This window comes from Podarcis pityusensis (genome assembly GCF_964106645.2).
Source record: "Podarcis pityusensis genome assembly, chromosome: 3".
NCBI classification, from domain to species: Eukaryota; Metazoa; Chordata; class Lepidosauria; order Squamata; family Lacertidae; genus Podarcis; species Podarcis pityusensis.
Genome location: NC_138026.1, coordinates 97,718,432 through 97,744,006, shown reverse-complemented (window position 1 = coordinate 97,744,006; position 25,575 = coordinate 97,718,432). Strand labels below are relative to the sequence as shown.

The 25,575-nt window shown below is 46.2% G+C and overlaps 1 protein-coding gene across 2 annotated transcripts in view; it reads left to right on the top strand.

The window, feature by feature from the left end:
* The first annotated feature begins 1,580 nt into the window (after window positions 1-1,580).
* VASH2 (vasohibin 2) overlaps window positions 1,581-25,575 on the top strand; it is a 43,376-nt gene continuing 19,381 nt past the window's right edge. For both annotated transcript variants that reach the window (XM_081000607.1, XM_081000606.1), the window contains exons 1-5: window positions 1,581-1,734; window positions 2,603-3,064; window positions 9,954-10,042; window positions 12,193-12,249; window positions 18,888-18,962. In XM_081000607.1, coding sequence (XP_080856733.1) covers window positions 2,795-3,064; window positions 9,954-10,042; window positions 12,193-12,249; window positions 18,888-18,962 — 491 coding nt within the window. In that variant the 5' untranslated portion in view covers window positions 1,581-1,734; window positions 2,603-2,794. The remainder of the gene's footprint in view (window positions 1,735-2,602; window positions 3,065-9,953; window positions 10,043-12,192; window positions 12,250-18,887; window positions 18,963-25,575) is intronic.

Genomic DNA, 25,575 nt, shown 5'->3' with positions numbered 1-25,575 from the left:
CTTTATGTTCCTATTGATCAAAGTACACTCTTGTAATGTCAGGTTAAAGGTTGAGCTTTCATTCTGCAGAACCTGGGTTCTCTTTTGTTCTTTCCATACATCATTTTTACCCATTAATATATATATGTATTTAAATCTACTCTGCTTTCCCACTCCACAGGAGTTGCTCAACGTGGCACAAAATATAAAAGCAAACAGAAAGACCAAACTGATCAAGCTATTAAAACACAAATGATAAAAACTATAAACAGCAGTAAAAGAAAGAGAAAAAACACCAACCAGCAACGCTCACAATCAATACAGTAAGGCAGAGGGAGCCAACCTAGTGCTTGCCTGATGTTGCTGAACTACAGTTCTCATAATCCCTGACTATTGGCCCTGGTGACCGTAGCGGATGGGATTTGGAGTCTCAAGAACATCTGGCTGCCTCAGCATTAAGGTAGCCAAAATAGCTTGTTTAAAAAGTAACATTTCCAATTGCCAGAGAAACCCAAGTAAGGAGGAAGGTAACTTAACATCTTGGGGCAGGCAGTTCCACAGACAAGAGGCCGCCACAGAAAAAGCCCCATCATGCATTGCCACCAGTCTCGCCTCACTAAGCAATGGCACACACAAAGGAGTGTAACAGCTGATGTTAAAGGATAGACAGATTCCAGTAGGAAGCATAGGACCACAAGAGGCTGCCTTCTGTGGAATCAGACCATTGGTTCATCCATCTAGTTCAGTATTGTCTACACTGACTGGCAGCGGCTCTCCAGGGTCTCTCCTAGACCTACTTGGAGATGTCAGAAATTGAAGGGCCTCCTGCAGGCATAGCAGATGCTCGTCCAAGGAGCAGGGCCCTTACGCGCAATAAGAAGAGACAGTCCTTCAAGCGGCTTTGTCTTAAGCTGCATAGGGATTTATAGGCAACAACCACCAGCAACATGAACGGCACCAGGAAAGAATAGCCAGTGACTCTTGTTTATGTTTAATCGTCTGCCTGGTGATTAGTATATATAGTATGTACATGAATCTGCTACTGAAAACAGCTATGAGCTCAGACGGGCGAGTCATAAATAACGCTCAGCGTTACTTGTGGAATATCCTTGGGGGGGGGGGGAGCGATGCCTTCAGATCTGTTCGAATCGCTATGAATACGCAGCAGCGAATCAAGAAGACACGCCGCCGCCAGCCCTTTCCTTTAATGGATTCGTTTCATCAAATTTATACACTGCTTGTTTAAAAAACAAAAACGAAGCACCAAAGCGGTTTACAAAAGATAAAAATGGAAAATCACAACCCTTCCTGAAAGCACTAAAAAAAATTTCAATTTTCTTTTTAGTTAAAATATTAAAGCAGATTAAAATTTTATAGACCCACTTTGAATGGGGCGCTGCTGGGAGAACCCCGCTTAATATATTTTTTTTAATGACACCAAGGCCTGAATCGCAGCACGAGCGATCAGATTTCCCGGGCTGGCCTCGCTCGGCGCCCGACGCGGCAGCCAATCGGAGCCCGGCCAGCCTTCCTCGCGCCGCTGCCCGGGTCCGCGAGGCCCGCCCTTCTTTGTTGCGGCGCCCAATGGGGGCGCTCGGAACGTCGGCGGCTGCCGGGTAACATGGTTCCATGTCAGAGAGCAACACTTGATCATGGAACATGGGCTGAGGCCGGGGCGGCCGAGGCAGCTGCAGAGGCAGCATCAGCCGCAGCCGCCGGGAGAGGCTCCGGTGCAATGAATCGCTGCGCGAGCAGGTGAGGCGGGCCGGGTTTTGCGGGGAGGGGAGCCCGAGGATGGGTGGGGTCGCCCGGCGGCCGAGAGAGGGAGGAACCGCCTGCTTTTTTAAAAAGGGCTTGCAGTAATCACAGCGGACAGGTCCGCCTTCCTCCCCGCACGTCGGGATCCCGAGACCGGTGCCAGCTCGCCTGCAGGCGTGCATGCACCCAGCCTTCCTACCTGCACCATCCGAGGCTGTTTGCCGCATGCAAGCCCCGGAAGAACGAAGCGCGCCGATGCTACTGCTGAACGGCGAGGATGCTCGGTCGGATCCTCGTTCCGACGGCCTTAGCGGTGCGCCCTCCTCCCCGCCTCCCGCCCCAAGTCAGGCTCCATCCAGGCGCGGAGCCGGGTAGCCAGACACAACAAGCAGGGAGATCTGGCGGAATCCAGCCTCGCTGTGGGGGTGACAGATTTATGATCACCCGGGACAATGTTATGCGGGAAGGGAGGGATCCAGCTCTGCGCAGCAGGCTCCCGCTTCCTTTTGTGTGACAGTTCCCAGAGGGTTATTCCAGGGTGTGCGTATAAATGTGTAGATGCGTGTCCTTAGAGGGAGATCAGGGTCCCTCTTCCCTTCTCCGCGCTCCGGTGAGAGAGAACCTGAGGGGGCTGCTGAGGAAGAGAGGGATCGGAGGGTCCTCCTCTTTTGTTTCATAGGTGTATCCGATAAGTGTCTGCTTTGATTATTGCTGTTCCATTGTTTCCCATTTCTGGCTGAGAACAACGAGAGCCTCTGCCTGATGCATCTCGCTCGCTAGTTCTCCTAGTGGGAAACGGGCTGTTTTGTCTGACCATGATGCTAACATGTGCTGTCTTGCACCTCCTGTTGTTATTTCCGAATAGATTCTGCCTGCAAGAGGAGAGACCCGCCGGTGATCTGCTTGGCTGCTGTTAGCAAGCAACTTCATGCCAACCTGATTCCTTGGGGGTGGGGGAAGAGGGGATGGGGAGTGCTACCTGGTTGGGACACTGAGCTGTCCGTCTCTTCCTGCTTTGCCCCGGAGAGGTGCCTCTCGTCCCTTTGAAGGCTCAGCGATGACGGGGTCCAGCTCCAATGCTTCCCGCCACCCTAAAGGAGACAAAGGGGGCCGTTCGAGGAGCTCGCACGCCCGGACGGTTGGCCTTGCCAACAGCGGGGGCTCGGAAGAGGAAGACAAAGATGGAGGGGTGGTTTTCCTCGTCAACAAAAGTGGCTTCCCTATTGATGGGAAGACCTGGGAGAGGATGTGGGGCCACGTGGCGAAGGTGCATCCGTCGGGCAAAGAGATGGTGGAGACCATAAGGAATGCTGACAACCTTGCAAAAGTAAGTTATGACTGCAGCTTCCTTTGTCATGGGCCTTATTCTGCGGCAAGGGTCCGCAGATTCTCTAGCCCAGACAGGTGGCTAGTCTGTAGATCTCCCAATGTTGTTGGACTCCAAATCCCATCAGCCCCAGCCACCATGGTTGATGGTCAGGGATGATGGGACATGGAGTCCCATGCAGCACCTGGCGGGCCAAAGGTTAACCACCTCTGCTCTGGCCAGGTGTGTGAATCAAGCTTGTGGGTGTGGGTGTATTTACTCATTTGCATGATCGTTTCTTCTTTCCCCAGTGAGGGTTTCAAAGAATGGTAGAGTTGGAAGGGACCACAAGGGTCATCTAGTCCAACCCCTTGAATTGCAGGAATCTTTTTGTCCAATGTGGGGCTCAAACCCACAACCTTGAGATTAAGAGTCTCGTGTTCTGCCGACTGAGCTATCCCGCAAGCTAATTGAAGGTTGGTAGCTCTTTCTTTTGCAAGCAAAGGATTAACTGTAAGGAAGTCAGGCATTGGGTGAGGTAGCCATGGAAATGGGAAAAAGAAACCCCAATTAAATTAATGGACCTTAGGCATGCTCATGCGTTCCAATGGGTCTGCTGTGAGTAGGTCTAACAGACACAACCCTCCAGCTCTAATCAGGGCACTGAAGTCTTACCTAGGGACCAGTGTATGTCTTGCTCAGCCTCCTTTGGTCTTTGAAACTTTGCCTAAGTGCCCACGTTTCCAGGCCTTTCCTGTACCATGAGGACTAGTAAGTTGCTTTAAAAGAAGAAGCTTGTACCAATTTGTATCCATGCGTGCAGTACTGTGGTGTAGTGTAGAATATTCCCAGCCTTGGTTATACTTGCATTAGTAGGCCTTTGAGACATCTATAAACGCAGCCCAGCAGCTGTTCGTTTTCATCCCTGGAGGAAATGCTTGTAGTTGCACATTAGAGCGGAGGCCAGAGGTGGTTAACAGCGACAGTCATCTGGGCATTTCCATGCTAAGCACTTAATTTTGAGCAACAAATCGCTTTCCATGCATTGGAAATGTCGGGTCTCATCGTTTCTCTCCATGAACAGTTGTGAAAGTTTGCAGCTCTCTGCTAACAGCTCTTGTGATGAAGCGAAATCACAGGTGGCACAACAGCTGCAGTTTGGCAGGAAAAATGACACTTGGCTCAGGATTGCGTTGAATTTCAGATTTGATGGGATGCAATGAGAAGTCTGTAGAAACCCTCAAACCAGGCAGTTTGGATTGTTTCACTCTGACCAGCTGCTCCAAGCTTCTTCTGTGCACTTACAAGTACTACATGAAGCTGCCTAGGCCAGATCATCTAGCTAGTGTTGCCTACCCTGATTGGCAGTGGCTCTCCAGGATCTCAGAGTCTTTCCTACCACCTAGAACTGGAAATGCTGGAGATTCAATCTGGGATCTTCTGCATGCAAAGTATAGACTCTACCAATGAGTTATGGTCCCTTTTCTATCAGATGTGCTCTGCTACTGAGCTACAGTTATCTCCAGAGGCTGCCCACACCTTCAATATAAAGGAGAAGCAAAACTGCACCATTGGTGAGCAAAGAGGCAGGCCTGATGTTGCTTGCAGTCATGGCGACACTACGGATGATGGACTGCACTTCAAGATGGAGTCTAGAGCCCTATGCAAGGTCCTCCACACATACCCAACGATATAAGTTGTTTGGAGAAGTGCATTCAAATGGCCTCCAGGAGTTCCTTCAGAATTAGTTAAGAACTCCGTGTAACATTTGGGAAGTGGTATTATCTATATATATCACATTTATATCCCACCTTTTTCTTCCGGGAGCTCAAAGTGGCATACATGGTTTTCCCTCTCCTCATTTAACCCCCTGAACAACCCTGCGAAGTAGGTTAGGCTGAGAGGCAGGGACTGGGCCCAAGGTGGGGATTTGAACCCTGGTCTCCTAGGTCCTAGTCCGACACTACTAACGCGCTGAATTTGCCACCGCTGCAATCCTATGCACATTTAATTTGATGTGAGCCCTATTGTGCATGAAGATGCAGAGGATTACGTTGCCAGCTTTCCAAGCAGCTGCATCCCAGGACACTGAGGCTGGCTTGTCATATGGAGAAATAAAACAGGCCCTTATATAGCGCTGTGTGTGGAAAGAATTAATATTAATTATTATTATTATTATTATTATTATTATTTATTATTATTTATACCCCACCCATCTGGCTGGGTTTCTCCAGCCAGATGGGCGGCTTCCAGCAAAATATTAAAATACCATAACTCATCAAATATTAAAAGCTTCCCTGGACAGGGTTTCCTTCAGATATCTTCTAAAAGTCAGATAGTTGTTTATTTCATTGACCTCGGATGGGAGGACATTCCATAGGGCGGGTGCCACTACCGAGAAGGCCCTCTGCCTGGTTCCCTGTAACCTCACTTTTCACAGTGAGGGAACCGCTGGAAGGCCCTCAGAGCTGGACCTCAGTGTCCAGGCTGAATAATGGGGAGGAGATGCTTCTTCAGGTATACAGAACCGAGGCCGTTTATGGCTTTAAAGGTCAGTACCAACACTCTGAATTGTGCCCGGAAACATATATGGCTGTGTTCAGCTAAGTTTTCCTCAGAATAGACCCATTGAAATTAATGGACTTAAGTTAGTCCCGTCCATTTCAGTCTACTCGGGGTAAGCTAACATCAAATGCAACAGGCTTACATAATATGATTGCATTATAACTCTAACAATAAGTAGGATATATTTACTAGTCCTCAAAGAAAAACTAATGTCCTACATCTCAGATGCCATGCGCGCCCCTCCCTGATGAATTTGGGACGCTTAGAATCATAGAACCATAGAGTTGGAAGGAACCACGATGGTCATCTATCCAACCCCTTCCAATGCAGGAATCTTTTTGCCCAATGTGGGGAGCTTGACAAAGACTTTCCTAATGCAGCAGGAATTTTAAAGTGGTTTCCACCCCTGTTTTTAGAATGAATTTTAATCTTATTCTTTGGATGATCTTTTTTTTAACATTCTATGTACACAGCTTAGAAATTCTGAATATAAAGCCACATATAAATGCCTTAAATAAATAACAAAATGAAAATATAGTCCCTTAGCCATACTGCCCAGAATCTGTTGTGTATTTATTTCAGCATTCCCCTTTGCTTTGAAAAATGAGGGTGATAATTAGGGTTGCCAACTGACCAGAAAAAACCCCATACCTGGCTTTCTCTTGTACCTGTCACGGCAGCTTGAAGGGCACTGAGTGAAGCATCATGCAGATAAGCATTACCAGCTATGAATGTATGACAAAGCATTAAAGGCACAAGAGCACCACTGGGTTGAAAGAAAGAGCTGGGTTTTGTTTCTTTGTTTTTTAAGATGGTTGGCAACCCTCTTTCCAATCCCTCCATTTTAATTCATCAGCTGCTATATCCCAATTGAAATCCTTGTGAATGGACTTATTCAAAGTAAGTGCTAAATTGCAACGTATGGGAATCTGGCATATGCCACCCAAATTAAATCTGTAATTAGTGATGATTTTCTTATTAGTGTGTCAGAGGCACGCTATTTCCTCTTGGCCAGAAAGGAATCGGGATTTGGGTTTCAATGAGCATCCCAGCGCCCCAGTTGCTATTGCAGGCGGTCAAGGCAGATGCTTCCTTCCCTCAGCTTTTTCCATTCCGAATTCTAATTCTGTACCATGTGACTTGCGGCTGGCCTGGTGATTGATGAAACAGCTGGCGATGGAGACAACTTGCGATGGAAACTCTCCAGAGATAGCTGCCCTTCCAGCCACCTGTTATGTCTGCAAGGCTACATACTGCGGGGCACTGAGACGACTTTCCTATTAAGCTCCCTTGTGTTTTAGCAGTCGTGAGCAAGCATGTCGTCCGTCTGGGCAGGTTGACATTTTGTTATGTGCCACAGAGTTGCTCTGACCATTTGTTTTTCTTTTATACAAAAAAAAATAAAAAAATGGAAACCTGGTCTGATACCTACTGGACTGCCTGATCCTACAGTAATCCCTGGGTGGCAACTAATTTTTAAATATCCTGTGCACATCTGTGCAAGGCAATTCTAGTGCAAACCAGGAATTAACCCCTTCCGTCGTCATGCATGGAAATCTGCCACGTCCCAGATCAGATTATTTATTGTGATGTCAGGTGATTGACAGGTGGGCACAGTTGGCCCATGGGGGATGGGAGAAAAAACAATCTGTTACACTGTCCAGATCCAGTACTCCACCTCTGGTGAATTCAGTCGAGTACCTGTGGTCCTCCAGGTGTTGTTCACCTACAGCTCCCATCATCCCTTGCTGACTCGGGCTCATGGGAGTTGGAGTCCAGCAGAAATAAATATGGAGGGCCCCAGGTTCCCTGCCCCGGTCTTCTCTGACTAGTAGGTGACCTTCTCTTCCTTAATGAGCCAGTGTGGTGTAATGGTTACAAGTGTCGGAATAGGACCTGAGAGACCAGAGTTCAAACCCTGACTCAGCCATGAAGCTCACTGGGCCAATCACTGCCTTTCAGCCTAACTTATTTCCTAGGGTTGTTGTGAGGGAAAAATGAGGGGGGGGGGAGGAGCTATAGCTATGCTATATCACCTTAATCTTCTTGGAAAAAAGGTGGTATGCTAAATGCAATAAACACAAATAAATAAGTTATAACTTCCTTGAACAAAATCTAGCACCCTGGTGGAACAGAACAGCAGCTTCAAAGGGCTGGAGAAATATTTCACATTTTTGGAAATCGGTGTCCCATTTTTAGGAATAGGCACTATCCAGAGCTGCGACAGCATTGGAATCCCTGACTGCCGACATCAGATTGTTAAGAGCGGGTGCTCGGCATTCTTTTGTAAATCTGTTATGCAGCTCTAAATGGTAAACTTCTTTAAAAAGTTGTTCATAATCCATGAGATTCTCATGGCAAAGGAGATGTTTGTGTTTCAGACATTTCAGCATCTGGTCACTCACTGGCTCCTGTCACATATGCCAGCAGTCCGGCTGCTGAAGGCATGTGTCCATGTCCGTTTGTCAATTGCTGGCACAGAAGAGTGACATGTGGCATCATAACCAGCTCCCTTTGACAGTGCCGCAAACAGCTGTGGTGAATATTCTGGGGGAAGTATGGAGCAGGGAGTAGTGCTGAGTGATGGGGAACTGTCTTCTGTGCATTGCAAGGCCAGACTAAGAAAACAGTTACTTGATTTGGCAGAGCTGGCCTGACGCTGGAATGAAGACCAAACTGAGCTGCCCAATCTTATTGTAATGAATTGGCTGGAAAGAGAGAGGAATGGTGGGAGGCTGGGGAACCCCAAAGGGAAGAAGGCCCCCGGACCTTGGGATTGGTGGTGGGATGACGATGAGTGCTCAGAGGGAGAAGAGAGAGCAAACTGGGAGGAGGAAGCTGAAGAGGTAACAGGGCTCAGTGAGAAGGGAGAGTCTTAGGTAAAGAGAAGTTCTGAATCGGAAGCTGCAGCAGGAGAGAGCGATGAGGGAAGCCAAGAGGCAGAGATGAGTCAGGGTGGTGAAGAAGCTTTCCCCTCCCTGGTCTCCCAGGACCAGGAGAGGCATGAAGTGAGAGAAGCAGAAGCAGACATGCCAGCGTAGTCTCAGATTGCTTGGGAAGGACCTGGGAGAGGATGAGACTTCGACAGCTGTAGGAAGGTAGGGATCCTCAGTCTCCACAACTGCCTCATAGGGGCAAGACCTACCAAAGAAGAATTGCTGTGCTCATTAGGCCTGGCAGACTATGCTTCTAATAAAGAGTTAACTTTGCTTATTCCATATGATTTATTGCTGGCTGGCTCCTGTCACTTATGCACTTGCTATAAGCCAGGGGTGAAGAATCTGTGGCCCTCCTGATGTGGTTGGACTCCAGCTCCTATCATCTGTGACCTTTGGCCATATTAACTGGGGATGGGGGGAGTCCTGCAACATCTACAAGGCCCTAGACCAGGCTTCCTCAACCTCGGCCCTCCAGATGTTTTTGGCCTACAACTCCCATGATCCCTAGCTAGCATGACCAGCGGTCAGGGATGATGGGAAATGTAGTCTCAAAACATCTGGAGGGCTGAGGTTGAGGAAGCCTGTCCTAGATGCCTAGATAGGGTCAGGCTGCATGAACTTCCTCAGCGTAAACCAGCGATGCTGCTGGCCAGTTGGGACATGAGGCTCAGGAGCCATGTATCTGCATAAATGGAAGTGTGTCTTGGTGGAAATTTGAGAGTAGGTGGCTAGGGTCTTCCTGGCACTGATGAAGGCCAGTAATCCTGTTGGCAAAGCTTTAAAAAAAAAATTAAGAAAGAGAGCATTTGAGGAAGAATGGAAAATGTTTACAGAACTTTGGAGCAGTAGTCAGAGAGATGGTTAGTTAGACAAGACACCTTTTGCAATTTTATGAGAAGAAATGAATATGATATTTCTTCAACAAAATATCATAAATGTATACATTTATAAATCAAAGGGCCCAACCAATACCTCCCCCCTATTAAATTTATTAAGTATGCTGGTTTATTTTTCTTTGCTCCCCCCCCTTTTAATTTTTTGTCCATGGTTATTGGTATTCTGGATTATACAAATCATTATTTAAAGTTTACTTGCAATTTGATGTATCCTGTCTAAACTGTGCAATTTTTGTGTGCTTGTTTCCATGTCAGTACTTGCATTTTCAATGTACTCGCATATACCTATCCATATAAATATAAGCAAAAAACAAATAATGGTAAAAAGAAGGGAAGCGAAGAGTCAAGAGATGTGGGGCCACTGCACAAAAGACCCAGGGCTTGAGCCACCCCATAACCGGACCTCTGGTGTGAGCAGAACACTGTCATCCTGAGGTGATTTCAGCTCTGCCCCCTTCCTGCTTGAATAAGCAACAGCCTCTCAACATTTCTCTCTCTCCTTGTTCACAGCCTTCAATGCCATCCTTGCCAAGCTACAGGGCTTCCATGACCATCCCTGAGTGGCTTCAGGCAATACAGAATTACATGAAGATGCTGCAGTATCCTTTTTTTAAATATATATATATGTTTTGGAGACCCAAAACTGCAATGTTAAGCTTTTCTATTGAGCTGTTGAGTGAATGCATGGAGGGAGGGAGGGAAAAGGGTAAAATGTGACATGAGAATGGAAAGCAAAGGAGGGGTAAAATTCTCTTTGCTACCTTTCCCCGGCAATAGGGAAGATTTGTGAGGCTGCCTAAGCTTTGGCCTGCTTCGCTTGGTCTTGAGGGCCATGCAATTAGCTTGTGCTGACACTGATGAGGATGTAATTGAAGAGGGAGATTTAGCATCCAATCGATTGAAAATGTCCTTTGTGAACTCCGCTTCCAAGGTCATTGGGAAGAGAATTTTCACATCTTTGTGGTGATGAATTGCTGCTGAGGAAGAGAAGGTGGTGTCCATACCTTTGAAAGGCCAGAGCGGCCTGTATTGAGCTGAAGGGGCCTGTGAAGCCTTAGGAGCTTGGTGGGGTAGATCATTAGATGGAACAAGTGAGATCTGCAACAAAATGTTGCCATTCCCCTACACCCCAAATCAGCACTACAGTGGTACCTCGGGTTAAGGACTTAATTCGTTCTGGAGGTCCATTCTTAACCTGAAACTGTTCTTAACCTGAGGTATCACTTTAGCTAATGGGGCCTCCCACTGCTGCTGCGCTGCCACTGCATGATTTCTGTTCTCATCCTGAAGCAATGTTCTTAACCTGAGGTACTATTTCTGGGTTAGCAGGGTCTGTAACCTGAAGCGTCTGTGGCTACTGAGCATGCTCAGTACTCAGTACTCCTTGAGCTGCTTCTTGGGTTTCCTTCTCTCTTAGGTGCTGTTTTGCAAATTTTGGGTTTTCCCCATGCCTACTAGTGCTATCCTCTTGTACATGAGCAGTGCCATGAGCGGTTCACAGCCTGGAAAGAGAGGAAATGATATGGTTTAGCCAATTGGAGTCCTGTAAGAAGGAAGCTGAGTTTTCACCTAAGGAGAAACCCACACCATACATTTACAGACCATGGCGCTGTAGTTTGTTAAGGGTGTGGCGAATTGCAGCTGAGTGAGAAGAAAACTACAGTTCCCAGGATTCTTTGGGGGAAGCCATGTGCTTCAAATGTACAGTGTGGATGTGCCCAATCTGTCTCAGTATTGCCTACCCTGACTGGCAGTAGCTCTCCAGGGTTTCAGGGAGGACATCTTTCCCAGCTTTACCTGGAGATGCAGGGGATCTGCCTGCAAGGCAGATGCTCTACCCTTGAGCTACAGCCCTTTCCCAGATAATTGCCTGCAATTCAGACTAGCAGGCTGGAGTGGTATATAGATTGGAGGGGGAGAAGTGTGCTTTAAGTATACAAAGCATTAAGGATGTCTTGAAATCTGAGTGAACTTTGTTTGACATTGCAACGAACCTGACCAGCTTTTAAAAAATTGACCATTCTAAACCCCCTGAGGATCTGCCTTACAAAAAAAAACCCCACTCTAAAGCAGAGCCGCTTCTCCAGTTTCCCACACATCTAAAACAGCAAATTAAGCTGATGCTTTGCTTCCTTTTTGACACATCACTCCATTACAGTTCAGCTCTCCATGCTGGAAACAGATGTTCCCATTGGGCTATTAAGTGGCCATCCTGTGTCTGGCTATTAAGCTGTAACTCTGAGTCAGAAAGTGATTTAAAACACTGCCAAAAATAAACCACTGTGTTGGCCGCAGCGAGGGAACCACCAGAAGGCCCTCAGAGCTGGACCTCAGTGTCCGGGCTGAACAATGAAGATGGAGATGCTCCTTCAGGTATATAGGGCTGAGGCCGTTTAGGGCTTTAAAGGTCAGCACCAACACTTTGAATTGTGCTTAGAAACATACCAGGAGCCAGTGTAGATCTCTTAAGACTGGTGTTATATGGTCCCGGCAGCCGCTCCCAGTCACCAGTCTAGCAGCCGCGTTCTGGATTAATAGCAGTTTCTGAGTCACCTTCAAAGGTAGCCCCACGTTCATTGTCAAATACATCTCCATTGTGTATCTTTTTAAATCTGTGATTAAATTGGAGGTAATAACTTTTAATAGATGGTATGCATTATAGAAGTGATGATGGTCATATCACTCGCTCAAACCAATTGATTTCTCCTCCCTGTTATGCAGTTACTTTGCCTTAACCAATAAAACTCAGATACAATCACACAGGGACTCAATTTTTTGAAATTAGGAAATCAAGACCTCTAAGTGGGTAAGTATCAATTGGACTCATTGGGGGGTGCTGGATGCTCTGGTGGGCTTGGGTTATTTTATTTTTAAAGAAGAAGAAGAAGAAGAGGAAGAGTTTGGATTTGATATCCCGCCTTTCACTCCCTTTAAGGAGTCTCAAAGCGGCTAACATTCTCCTTTCCCTTCCTCCCCCACAACAAACACTCTGTGAGGTGAGTGGGGCTGAGAGACTTCAAAGAAGTGTGACTAGCCCAAGGTCACCCAGCAGCTGCATGTGGAGGAGCGGAGACGCGAACCCGGTTCCCCAGATTACGAGACTACCGCTCTGAACCACTACACCACACTGGCTCTCAGAGAGAGCTCCTAAGGTTGGGTAACTTGTCTGCATGGATAAAACAGGATAGAATGCTTGACATAAGACGGGCCTGTTGGACCAAGCCAATGGCCCATCTAGTCCAGCATGCTGTTTTCACAATGGCCAGCCAGATTCCTATGGGAAGTTTCCAGCAACTCAGAAACTTTGGCCATGTGAACAGAGGCCGAAAGTGGAAAGTTACAATCTTAGCTCAGGTCTGTACCAGTGACAAGGCCAGTTGCCTAGCCAAAAAATGCCAGCTTGTCGTTGCTTCATCGTGGACCAACACTATGTGATAAGTCATTGCATGAATTGCCCCAAAGACTGTATTATATGGCTCATCTGCTGCAGCAGACGGTTTTCGGTTATGACTAGTGGTGTATTAGTAAGTTTTGAAGTCCAGGAGCTTATCATGATAGCCCCATAGCCCTGCTCTCAAGGAGAGACAAAAACACGGTTTTTGTTCCAACACCCACACCTATCAATGAGCACTAGCATAATAGCATAATACAGGCATAGGCAAACTCGGTCCTCCAGATGTTTTGGGACTACAACTCCCATCATCCCTAGCTAACAGGACCAGTGATCAGGGATGATGGGAATTGTAGTCTCAGAACATCTGGAGGGCTGAGTTTGCCGATGCCTGGCATAATACAGTGGTACCTTGGGTTAAGTACTTAATTTGTTCTGGAGGTCCATTCTTAATCTGAAACTGTTCTTAACCTGAGGTACCACTTTAGCTAATGGGGCCTCCCGCTGCCCCCACACCACCGGAGCACGATTTCTGTTCTCATCCTGAAGCAAAGTTCTTAACCTGAGGTACTATTTCTGGGTTAGCGGAGTCTGTACCCTGAAGCGTATGTAACCCGAGGTACCACTGTACCTAGTTTGTTAGATCAGCATGACATGTCATCATATGCAGGACTTCCTAGGAGTAAGCTCCAATGAACTCAGTAGTGTTTACTTGCCTAGGATTGCATTCAACGTGACTTACTTAGGTCTGTTAATTTCACTAGGTCTACTCTGTGTAATAGTTCGCTGTAACTACAACCTGTAGGCTCATCTTGAAAAACACATCATGACAAGGTTTAAACAAAAGATCCCCATCTGCTGAATTGCAACCTCTTTAGCTTTTGATTGGAAATGCAAACCATCTTGCAAAGAAGGGTTACCATTTAAACTGCTAGGGAGAAGTAGGAAAGGGTGCCTCATCAAGGAACAGAAAGAAGAATCCAGCCTCTCCTTGATTATTTTTCTCCTCCTCTGGCCTCCTCTATACTAATCTGTCACAAATAATCTTGGAGGCCCCATTCATTTGCCAGAGCAAGAAGGGTCCATTAATTACCCTGGTGCACCGGCCAATGATATCACTGCTCCTATCCTGAAAAAAGTCGAGAGCTGCACTCCCCTGTATTTCCCTTCCACAGTGCTGCTGTTTTTTGGCCTTAGAATGCAACTCTGTTGCTGGGTCAATGGTCCCACAATGGGGCAGAACAGTCTTCCTTGTGTAACGAGTGACAAGCTTTTGTTCTGCTGAATTCAGTAACAACCCCAGATCACTGGATGGAATAATGCTTTTAATTGCTTCTACAACGTTTTTAACTAATTGCTCTGATATGTTTCTAACTGCAATTGCTTTTAGAAGCTTTGAACTTAAAAATATATATCTTTTCATTACTGACAACCCAAAAGTGTCGCAGCAGGGTATTATATCATACCATATAAAAGTGTTTAACCATTTTTTTAGAATGGTTTTGCTTTTGCTTTTTAAATTGTGGATCTTCATGCCACCCTGGGTTTTTTGGGGGAGGAAGGGTGAGATATAAATTAAGTAAATCAAATCAATCAATCAATCAATCAATCAATAAATAATTGTGCAAGTATTGTGTGGCCTGACAGACAACATGTGTCTACTTAAATTAAGCTAGCAAAATGCCCGGCGTCTTGGATTTTAAATATCTGCCTTCAGTATGTTGGTGAGCAGAGGATCCTGATAAGTGAGGTCTTGCATTGGAAATGGAGCATACATTAAAACATGACTTTGGTATTTTGACAATAAGAGGAGGATGAGTTGCTGCTTGCGTTTGCTCTGCTCAGCTGGTGAAGACTGTCAGGCACTGAAACCATTAATATTCTGCCCACCCTGATGGCTTCAGGAAGCGGGGATAATAATTACCATCTTGTAAAACCCTGTATTGAAAAGCTGCCAAGATGCGCTCCTTTTCCCCAGCTAGCAAGGAGACTGCTGCACATGGCTTTGCATGCACATGGCCTGCTGCTTCTGAGCCTGGTGTCAGAAGTTCTCAAGGCAGGGGGCTCTGAAGCTCCCTGTGGAGATCCAGAAGGTCAACTATTATTTATCCTTCCTCGTATGTCTTTACCCAGGCAGGAAGCTGATTGACAACTAGCCTCTACTTCCTCCCAACTGGTGTAATAGAAGAGCTTTAAACTTCCACCTCTCATAGTATTTCTACATATTATTTCTACTAAGCTGGGTTAGATCAAAGGACTACCTGGGCACCAAACTAATATATAGTAAAACTGTATAATATAAAATAGAACCACAAAGACTGGGAAACTATGTCTCTGCAGATGTTGTTGGACTACAGCCCCATCGTCCCTGAACATTCAGTGGCCTTTTAAATGTGATTGCGGTGGCAGCAGTGGTGGTTTGTTTTGTTCTTGTTCTTGTCTTATGTATTTTGTGTTCTTATTTTGTATTTTTATGTTGCGAACCTCCCTGTGATCTTCGGATATGAAGGGTGGTGTACAAATTTAATAGCTAAATAAATAATAAATGCAAATAATAGTAACAACAATAATAATTAATAATTTTGTTTATATGGTGGAACATTCCATAAGACACAGCAGTGCAGATGTCTCAGCTCTGCAGGGTCCACCACTTATTTTGACATTTTGATAAGTCTCAGACGGCACTGGCTGGAAGACAATTGTAGGAGACCTATTGTTCAGTGTTACTTGGGGGGGGGGGGGCTGCTTGTGCCAGCTCCTCCCAGCACAGCAGGCTGCTTGTCTGTGTTTTAGCTGCTGCATTTCCATAGTGTGATCCCTGATCTATGAATAGGAATTGTTGTGAACGTGGTGAGCCAGTGCCTGTGGCAATGCTCAGAATGGGGACCTTGAAAAATGCTGAAGCTGTGTCTGTAAGCAGCTTTGGCTGTGATGACAGATGGGATGTGGGGGGCGGGGGGGGGGAGAGTTGATTCTCTGTCTCCCTGTAGGGGAGATGCAGACATGCCTCTTTTGAGTGAACTGGAGAAGCACATGGACAGGTACTTGTGCTTCCTGTTCCTCGTGCATCCTTGCCACATCTGAAGCTTCTGTGAACAAAAAACACATTACTGTCTAGACTGGGCTAGTGTGATAACTAAAACAAGGCTTATTCTCCAACTCCACCCATCTACTTTTACAGGGAGCTTCTCTGAGATGTCCTCTTTGGGGACTCAATTGTTTACTGCCGTGACTTTTGTTAGTATAGGGCTTGCTATACGCCGCGGGTGGCGCTGTGGGTTAAACCACAGAGCCTAGGACTTGCAGATCAGAAGGTCGGTGGTTCGAATCCCCATGATAGGGTGAGCTTCCGTTCTTCAGTCCCTGCTCCTGCCAGCCTAGCAGTTCGAAAGCATGAAGTGCAAGTAGATAAATAGGTACCGCTCCGGTGGGAAAGTAAACGGCATTTCTGTGTGCTGCTCTGGTTCACCAGAAGCGGCTTAGTCATGCTGGCCACATGACCCGGAAGCTGTACGCCGGCTCCCTCGGCCAATAAAGCGAGATGAGCGCCGCAACCCCAGAGTCGGTCACGACTGGACCTAATGGTCAGGGGTCCCTTTACCCTTTACCTTATACGCCTAAAGCATGCCTTATGAGGAATGGTTGAGGGAATTGGGTATGTTTAGCCTGGTAAAGAGGAAACTGAGAGCAGCTATGACAGGCCTCTTCAAAGATCTAAAGGCAGGGGTGAGCAAACTTTTTCAGCAGGAGGCCGGTCCACTGTCCCTCAGACCTTCTAGGGTGGCCGGACTATATTTTGAAGGGGAAAAAATGAACAAATTCCTATGCCCCACAAATAACCCAGAGATGCATTTTAAATAGAAGGACACATTCTACTCATGTAAAAACACACTGATTCCCAGACCGTCTGCGGGCTGGATTGAGAAGGCGATGGGGCCGGATCTGGCCCCCGGGCCTTAATTTGCCTACCCTGTCATCTGGAAAATGGAGCAAGCTTGGTTTCAACTGCTCTGGAGGGAGGACCCAAACCAATGGCTTGAAGTTAGAATAAAGGAGATTCTGGCTAAACCTCAGGAAGAACTTTCTGACAGTAAGCGCTGTTTGGCAATGGAACACTCCTTCCTTGGAGGTTTTTAAACAGAGGTTGGATGGCCATCTGTCATGGATGCTTTAGCTGAGATTCCTGCATTGCAGGGGGTGACCCTCAAGGTGCTTTCCAACTTTACAGTTCTATGATGCTATGAAAAGAGGGAATTGCTATTTTATGCCTGGAAAGTGGCACTCAGGTGAATGGGAGTGTTCCTTCCTGCGCTACAGCAACTATGCTACAGCCACTGGTGTGAATGGAATCCAGCGGGATGAACATGCACCAGAAGTGTAATGTGGAGAAAGTCAATTGTAATTCAGCTTGCAGTGAAAGAGCAATGCTTATGAGCGCTAGGAAACTGCCCATCTGGAAGCAGACAAGGTTCAGCAGGCAACCCACAGAGACGTCAAGTCAGAATTGCAGGGCTATAATTAACATATGAGTATAAAAAGAACCTTGCTGGGAAAAGCCCTTCTAATGCTGCAACTGGAACACTTTGGGAATTGTTCTAACTTTTATTGTGTCTGAAATTTGCTTATCTGCAGGAGTTCTGGTGTGCTACAAGCTGTCAGGAGAAAGTCTCTATTAGGAATGAAACTGACTAGACCAGAAAGGGGTGAAACATAGGAAATGGTCTAGCCAGCCTGATACTGTCTACACCTGAATGTTTTTTGCAGCCCAAGGTCTACATTACTTTCTGGGCAGCCTGGGCAGAGCAAGGAGTGCAAATGTAACCCTTGCAACACAGCTATGTCCTCCTTTGGCCAAAGAGATCAACAGATCCCCAACTGGTTTGAAGACATGGAACTTGTTATTGCTGCAAAGTGCGAGGCTCTTGTGGACTACAAGGGTGCACCCTGCGAAAAGGCACTTGCCACACTGAGAAAGGCCCAGAAGATTGCCAGACAGTGTGCCAATGTGAAATATACTCAGAGTTGAGTGTGAATTTCATGCTCTTTATTCAGCTCGTGGTAACAATGAATGAAACTTTCCCCAAAACGTCTGCTATATAAACATTATTTACACAATGGGCCCCGCGTGATTGGCTAATTCCGGGCTGCTCCTGTAGGCCAATCAGGTTGCGGATTCACTTCCTCCAGAAGCCTGAGTGGCTGCTCCTGTAGGCCAATCATGTTGCTGATTCACTTCATCCAGCAGCCTGGTTGGCTGCTCCTGCAGGCCAATCAGGTTGCTGATTGACTTCCACCTGGAGCTGGATTGGGTGGCTCCTGCAGACCAATCAGACTGCTGCATTCTGGATCCTATTTTTCTAGGATTCAGCTCAGTACATAACACAATGACTATTGGCTAAAGCTTTGCACAGTAGGCTAGCCTCTAAACACCCACCCACCCCACCTAATTCATCCAGACAAGCAAGAGGCGTCGTCGGAATTCAGGGATACATCTCAGCCAGGCAAAAGCACCCAGGGTGCAAAGCAGCTGGCCTGGGGAGAGTTCAGAGGGCCAAAAAGAGAGGATTGGAGGGCCACACAGACCTGGGGGTTCTTCACCCCTGGCTTGCAGGGTTTCAGACAGGGTTCTCTCCCAGCCGTGTTGGGAGATGTTGGGGCCTGAAACTGGGGCATTCTGAACTCAAAGTGATGCTCTGCCACTGAGCTGCCATCCTTCCCCTGGCAAGCCAATATGGTCAGTTTCACAACTCCAGTTACTTATGTGGAACTAAGTCATGATGAGGAATTAATAAAGCAGTAGAAAACAGGCTGCCCGCTCCACAAGACTCCTCCACAACTCAGTTAGGTTTGTGCAGTCCTGAAGTCATCAGTGCTGGATCAAGCAGTTCTTAACATTGTTTTCTTCTGAAATAAAAAGTCTGTGTGCAGCTTCCTAGTGTGAAAACATCAGTTGCTTTCTCTGAGTGACATGGCCGTGGATTTCAGGCACAATGATTCTTGGTCCAGCATTTGTATAAATGATTTGTTTTCTTTTTCCTCCCCTGCTCTCGTAGGTTAATGGAATCGGCAAAAGAAATGACCAGGGAATCTTTACCTATCAAATGCCTTGAAGCAGTTATCTTGGGGATGTATCCTTTTATCTACAAGTTCTTTGCTTGGATCTGTTGTTGTTGTTATTATTATTAATAATAATAATATAATGGTAACCTACACTTCTTGGATGCTGTGTAACAGCACTGGCCAAAGGTGAGTTAAAACAGAGCTGGTTTGGGGAACCTGCTTCCTTCTAGATGTTGCTGGATTACAGCTAACCATGGGGCTGATGGGAACTGAAGTCCAACAACATCTGGGCTACACATCTGTGAGGCAGAGGATTGTTGGAAGCTTGACTCCTTTTCAACATGCTTTGAAACATCTCCATTGGCCTAGTTTATTTAGATTACCTAGGAGCAAGGGGTTCAATTTAAAATAAAGCAGGAAATTATGATGAAAAATTCAGGCTTTTCACATCAGTCACTTTGTCAAAACCCAAAATGTGGCATGGTCCAATATAAATCCACCACTCAGTGCCAGGAGCATACCTAGGAGTTAGGTAGTTTGGCCTCCACCAAGGGTGAAGTCTCCGGGGTGGGGCCCTCACAAAAATCACACGTCTCCACCCTGGCTTGGTGTCACAGCAGCCCTGAGGGGGTCCTCCCCAGTCGTCCGGCAGCGCTATTAGCTCCTTGTCAAGGTCAATACACTATTATTGCGCCCATAACTTGTTGAAGGATATATCCACCAAAATGCACCAGTCTGGAGGGGCCCTTAGTCAGCAGGAAATTAGCACTCCCCTCCTTTCTGAATGTCAAGATCATGACTGAGCTTCCTGAGTCCCTCTCCTTCTGTGGAAATAAGATACAGGCAGTAATAACCTCATTACGCTGACAGGCCTCGCTGCTGCTTGCGTTCGGGGCAGGATCACGCCAAAACAGCAGTGCTTAAAAAAACATGGGAGCTTCCCAGCGCCTAGCAGATTACTGAGTTGTCATTTTAATCAGGTCTCTTGACAGCTTGCACTGTCAGCTTTTACAAGTGATTTTCCTTCTTCTTCTTTTTTTATAAAAAAAGATCACTTCTGTAATCTCTTTGTGTGTCAAATTAGGTTTTGGAGCACTCTCTTCCTGCTTAGAAGCCTCTTGAAGTTTTGTGAGGCGGTGAGTTGAAGCACTCAATTCACTACAAGATTGGTTGAAGGCACAGCTGATGAGTCCTTATCAGAAACTCCCTCCCCACCCCCTCAGGATATCAGACTCTCAGTAAACAGAGCAGGAGAGATTATATGGGACTCTCAGTAAACAGAGCAGGGGAGATTATATGGGTTGCCTGGCTGGAGATTTTCAAAGGAATCCAGACAGCTTCCTCTCCTCATCTATTTGTTTGGCCTGCAAAAATCTTCCCCGAATTACAGCCCTCCTGAGATAAGAAACATGCTCAATTTTGTTTAAGAACATAAGAAGAGCTCTAGTCCAACACCCTGCCCTCATGGTGTGTTTCCTTTCGGAAACACACAAGTGGAAACTGAACCCAATAGCACTCTCCCCACTTCTGAATCCTAGCAACAGGTACCCAGAGGCATATTGCTTCCGCCATGTCTTCCCCATGTTGTGCACTGGCCCTGATCTAACAACAGCCATGCAATAGCTGGTATCTTTGGATTTCTTTATACTAACTTGGATCCAGCCTTTGGCTTCTGCCAAAGAAAAAAAGGCTTTTGATCCAATGGAGGGGTCTCACCAGCAGAGGAGAGGCGGCTTTTGCTGATATCTCCCCTTCTCCCTGTAGCCCCCAGTGCCACCGTCTACATCAGCTTTTCCCAACCAGGTGCCTTTCAGATGTTTTGGACTGTAATTCCTATCAGCACCTGCTACGCACATGGCCTGTGGTCAGGGATGATGGGAGTTGCAGTTCCAAAAAACCTAGAGAGCACCAGATTGGGAATGCTGCTCTGTTCAGTTCTTGGGGGCTTCCCAAACCCTGGAAACATATGGAAGGCGGTGTTGGGAGCTGCAGGGGGAATGGGAATTCACCCAATTCCCACCCCCATAGGGTGCTAAGTCTAGATCCAATCCTCTGCTCTCTCTCTCTCTATATATATATTGCATCCTTCCCTTTTAAACAAACATGCAAGACAATTTTCATTCTAAAGCAAGATAAAATGTCACTAAAATTAAAGTTTAATTCAAAATCAAACTTTTGAAAAGAAGCAATCAGAAGTTCAATCAGTATCAACCAATGCAGTCATTTCAGGCAAATATATTTACTGAGCCAAAAGTAAGCCGATAAAAAGACTGGCAGTGTAGGTGAGACTTCACTATTTTCCAGAAAACACAGGGGGGGTGTGGCTTAGGCAATGAATTCTGTATTTGTAAAGCAGTTACGAGCAGTAATCTGCTCTTCCGTCCTTCCTGATCTTGCGTCTTGGCTGAAGGAAGCACGGAACAATGTTCCTATCTTGAAGTTAGTGTTCATGAATGCTCACGCAGATAAAATCATCCCCCGATGCGCACAGCATCAGTCTCAAAACATGTCCAAATTATTAAGGTTATTATCAGTGCTTTCGGTGTCAGCCACAACTTCTTGGGCAAGAAGGTCACATGGGACTCCGTCCTGTTCTTCACTGAATCTACACCCTTGCTACACTACAGCAAGTGCAAGGGGCTCTTGTCCGTGGGGCCCATCTGGGGGTATGGGTCCTCAGCAGATGCCTAACTATGCTGACCCCTTGGCGCCATCCCTGAGTGGTTTGTATCAGGAGCAACCTGTCAATCATGAACAGTGAACGAGAATGGATGCTGCATGCCTTCTGCCCAGCAAAAGCCGCAGAATTGCACTTATGACTAGCTGAAAATTCTGTATGTTTCTGAGACAAGCCCCATATGGGTGGAGGGTTAACTTTACTTCTGTTTGTGTACATCGTGCGGACACAAAACTGGTGGGGAAGCAAGCTTTCTTTCCTGCCGTTGCTGTTTCAGAGTAGGCTCAGGAGTAGGCATGGTCTGTGTCTGGTTGTACTGTATTCACCATGAGTCTTTTCATTTCAAAAGAAGAGGTTGACCCCAGCCATTGACTTGCACTAGGTACCAAAGCGTCCTGCGCCTGAAGGTCCCCTTCTCTGGCTATTGTTTCTGTGGTACACAAGAGTGCAAAGTCAAAGGTGATTCTCCTCCTCCTAGTTAGAATTTAATGGGATTAAATAGCAAGGATTTGGAGACCTGAAGGCTTTATGGCTCTGACACAAGGGCAGGTGGCGACAGGGGGCAGCTGTTCAGACTTAACAAAGATCTGCTTGGAGGCAAATGGAGTTAAATTCTTCTGAGATGCAAGGAACAATTGTGACGGATCAGATCAGTGCCTGAAAGACTTGACAGATGCTAGCAAAAGAAAGGGCAGATCTAGAAGTTGGTTACATCGAAGAAGAAATGCAACTGGCTTTATAATTTATCTGAGATGAAGTCTGCATTTACTTGTCTTCTGGTGACCCCAAAGCACTTAAAGTTCTAATTAGCAAGAAGGCATTTTGATTTTAAGAGCTGTATGAGAGGCCTTAGGAGGCCGCTTGAGTTCCGCTCCACAAGTGGAGAGGGAGGTCTTTGCATGGGACAAAACTAATATTGCTGGAACTCTCCCAGCCATTGCTTTTTTCGGGGGGGGGGGATGTAGGGGTACGCAAACCCCTAAACATTTTGTGAATCTAAGTTTGGCCTCATTGAGGGGCAGTATTTCAAAATGAGTAGGAAAATGAGGGTACCCCTCAACATTTTTTAAGAAAAAAAGTACTGTTCCCAGCATAATGTCCCATCTGTTGTGTCCTACCGATAGAGAGAGAGAGAGAGAGAGAGAGAGAGAGTTAGTTTAAAGGTGTCAGAATGCTCATGGATCTGCAGGATTCAAAGCCTCTAATTCCCCCTGACAAAAAAGATTGACCTGAAACAACACCAAGCATATTCTGTTTGGGTTTGTGTTGCTGTTCAGTCGTTTGCTTTCCACACCAAGTGAGCAGAGCATGGTGGCATGTTCCTGTGCTGTGTAGCTTTATCTTTTCCCATAATCACTCCTCCCTTGCCCTCTGCTACCCCCTTTTTTTGTTCTAGGCATGTGCGCAGCTATTTCTGTACCCCAGAAGTGTGCAAGAGCACAAGAGCAGGTGTTACCAGCCATTAGTTATCATGTTTCACAGCAGACAAAATGGAGGCTTGGGCTCTCCTCCCCATATCCATTTGGTGTTGTTTTTTTTTTTTTTTAAATATGAATATTTTGGTCCTGCACCAGAGAGTGATATAATTTCACTATCTTGATCTGCTGCTTGCTTTGGTGGGGACTGGCACTATACCTCCCTCAAACTAGAAATAGCTATTAGGAGCACAGTCACACTTCTCCCCCACCCCCAATCCAAAACATACACAACAGCAATGAAATTCTGGAATTCTGATATAGAGGATTTGTGCAACACCTCCAAATGTCTGTGTATGTGTGTATATATGCACACCCATCTTGGTGTATGTACTGTGATTACTGTTTCTGAGGTAATCCACCACATGTGCGGAGATCCTGAGAGAACAGTTATTCTGAACTGAGAGGTGTGACGATAGAACCCACTGAAACATCAACACACACGTGGTGCTCACCCAAATTTTTTTGCTAAAGAGCTTCCGCATCAGTGGTGACTAGGATTGCATAATGGCTTGCTTCTTTTTACTTAGTGGCCTTGGTGCAATGGGGAACTTCTGAGGAAAAAGGACAGGTTAGCATTTTGATGTGGATGATGTTATGTGGATGATGTGAGCAGCTTCCAAGCATGAGCTGTATCAATTCCACAACAAACTCCTGCCTGGAAGCGGGCGTGTTTTTGCTTCTGATTCGATGTCGGATCAAGCCTTGTAGGTCTATCAATAACCTTAAGTGACAGAAGGAGGAAGGGAGTGTTTGTCGAGCTATGGCGTATCCTGCATTCCATGTAGCCTTTGCTTAAGGATCAGTAGGAGCGATGTTGGAAAACCATGACTGAAAATATTGCGGATGCCTATAAATTGGTACTGACGTATCCTAAAATGATATCGTGCTAGCAGCGGCACATAAAGATTAGTGTGCACATATTGATCTGGATAAAAAAGTCTGCTGAAAAGTCCTTTCATTTTTAAGCACTTTCCTGGCACCTCGGGAGTTCATGTTTATGTGAGAATGCAGTGGAGGGCAGGTTTCTCTCAGCTGAGTTCCATGCCATTTCAGTTAGACAAAGCCCATTGTTTTTGTTTTTCATTTTGCAAAGGCGTTTTGCAGTGTTGGGAGTGATGGAAATGCTTTAGCTCCTGAGTTCACTTTTTTGTCTTCTTAGGTTGTACACTAATTATCCAGACCCTCAGCTGGGATAATTACTTGGGGAAGTATTGTGTGGGTGAAAAGAGGTTGTGCAGAGTGTTTTAACAGTACAATTCTTCCTGAGCAAATATACATGGCTCTGGGTTCCCTGGGACTTGCTCTCTACAAAATCCATTTAAGACTGCAGCCCAGTCATCTTGATAACCTAGAATTCTAAAAACATGAATAGAGCTTCAGATCAGAATTTGGCACTCATAGAAGCCGCATTAAAAAAGGAACAGTTCCTTTGCAAACCCCTTGGAGGTTAAAGGCAGATAGTATACAGAGGTTGCATACAGACCATGCATTTAAAGCACACATGCCCCACAGAATCCTGGGAACTGTAGTTCACCCCTCACAGGTCCCAGCATCCTTGACAAACTACAGTTCCCAGGATTCGTTGGGTGGTGGTGGAATGTGCTTTAAACGTATGCCATGTGCAGCTGAGGATTAAAAGTGGTTTGGCAAGAACAATGGAACCACACTATACACATAAAGGACCCACACTATGCTTGTGTCTGTGTCTTGTTTTAGACTGTTGTGATAAAGGTAAAGGTAAAGGGACCCCTGACCAGTCATGGCCTACTCTGGGGTTGCGGCGCTCATCTCGCTTTATTGGCCGAGGGAGCCGGCATACAGCTTCTGGGTCATGTGGACAGCATGACGAACCAGAGCAGCACACGGAAACGCCGTTTACCTTCCCGCCGGAGTGTTACCTATTTATCTACTTGCACTTTGATGTGCTTTCGAACTGCTAGGTTGGCAGGAGCAGGGACTGAGCAACGGGAGCTCACCCCGTCGCAGGGATTCGAACCACTGACCTTCTGATTGGCAAGTTCTAGGCTTTGTGGTTTAACCCACAGCGCCACCCGCGTCCCAGAGACTGTTGTGATATTCTCCTTTAAATGGTTGTAATGCACCACGGGACCTTTCGGGCAAGAAATACATAGAAAATAATAATAATTTTTAAAAATAATCTTTTGTCCCACAGCGTCTGTTAAAACTGTTTTTGCAGGTTTCATTTATACTGTTTCATACTTTTATAAAACCTGTTTAAGCCGAGGTGAAAGAACTACCTGTGAGGGACAATCCTTTTCTTGAAACTGCTTTCCACACTCCATTAACCAGCTGCTCCAAAGTGTTTCCAATTAGGTTGGAGAATATACATCTCTCAGAACTGATGGAGTGATTGTTGCTCTTGAGATCATAGAATCATAGAATCATAGAGTTGGAAGAGACCACAAGGGCCATCGAGTCCAACCCCCTGCCAAGCAGGAAACACCATCAGAGCACTCCTGACATATGGTTGTCAAGCCTCTGCTTAAAGACCTCCAAAGAAGGAGA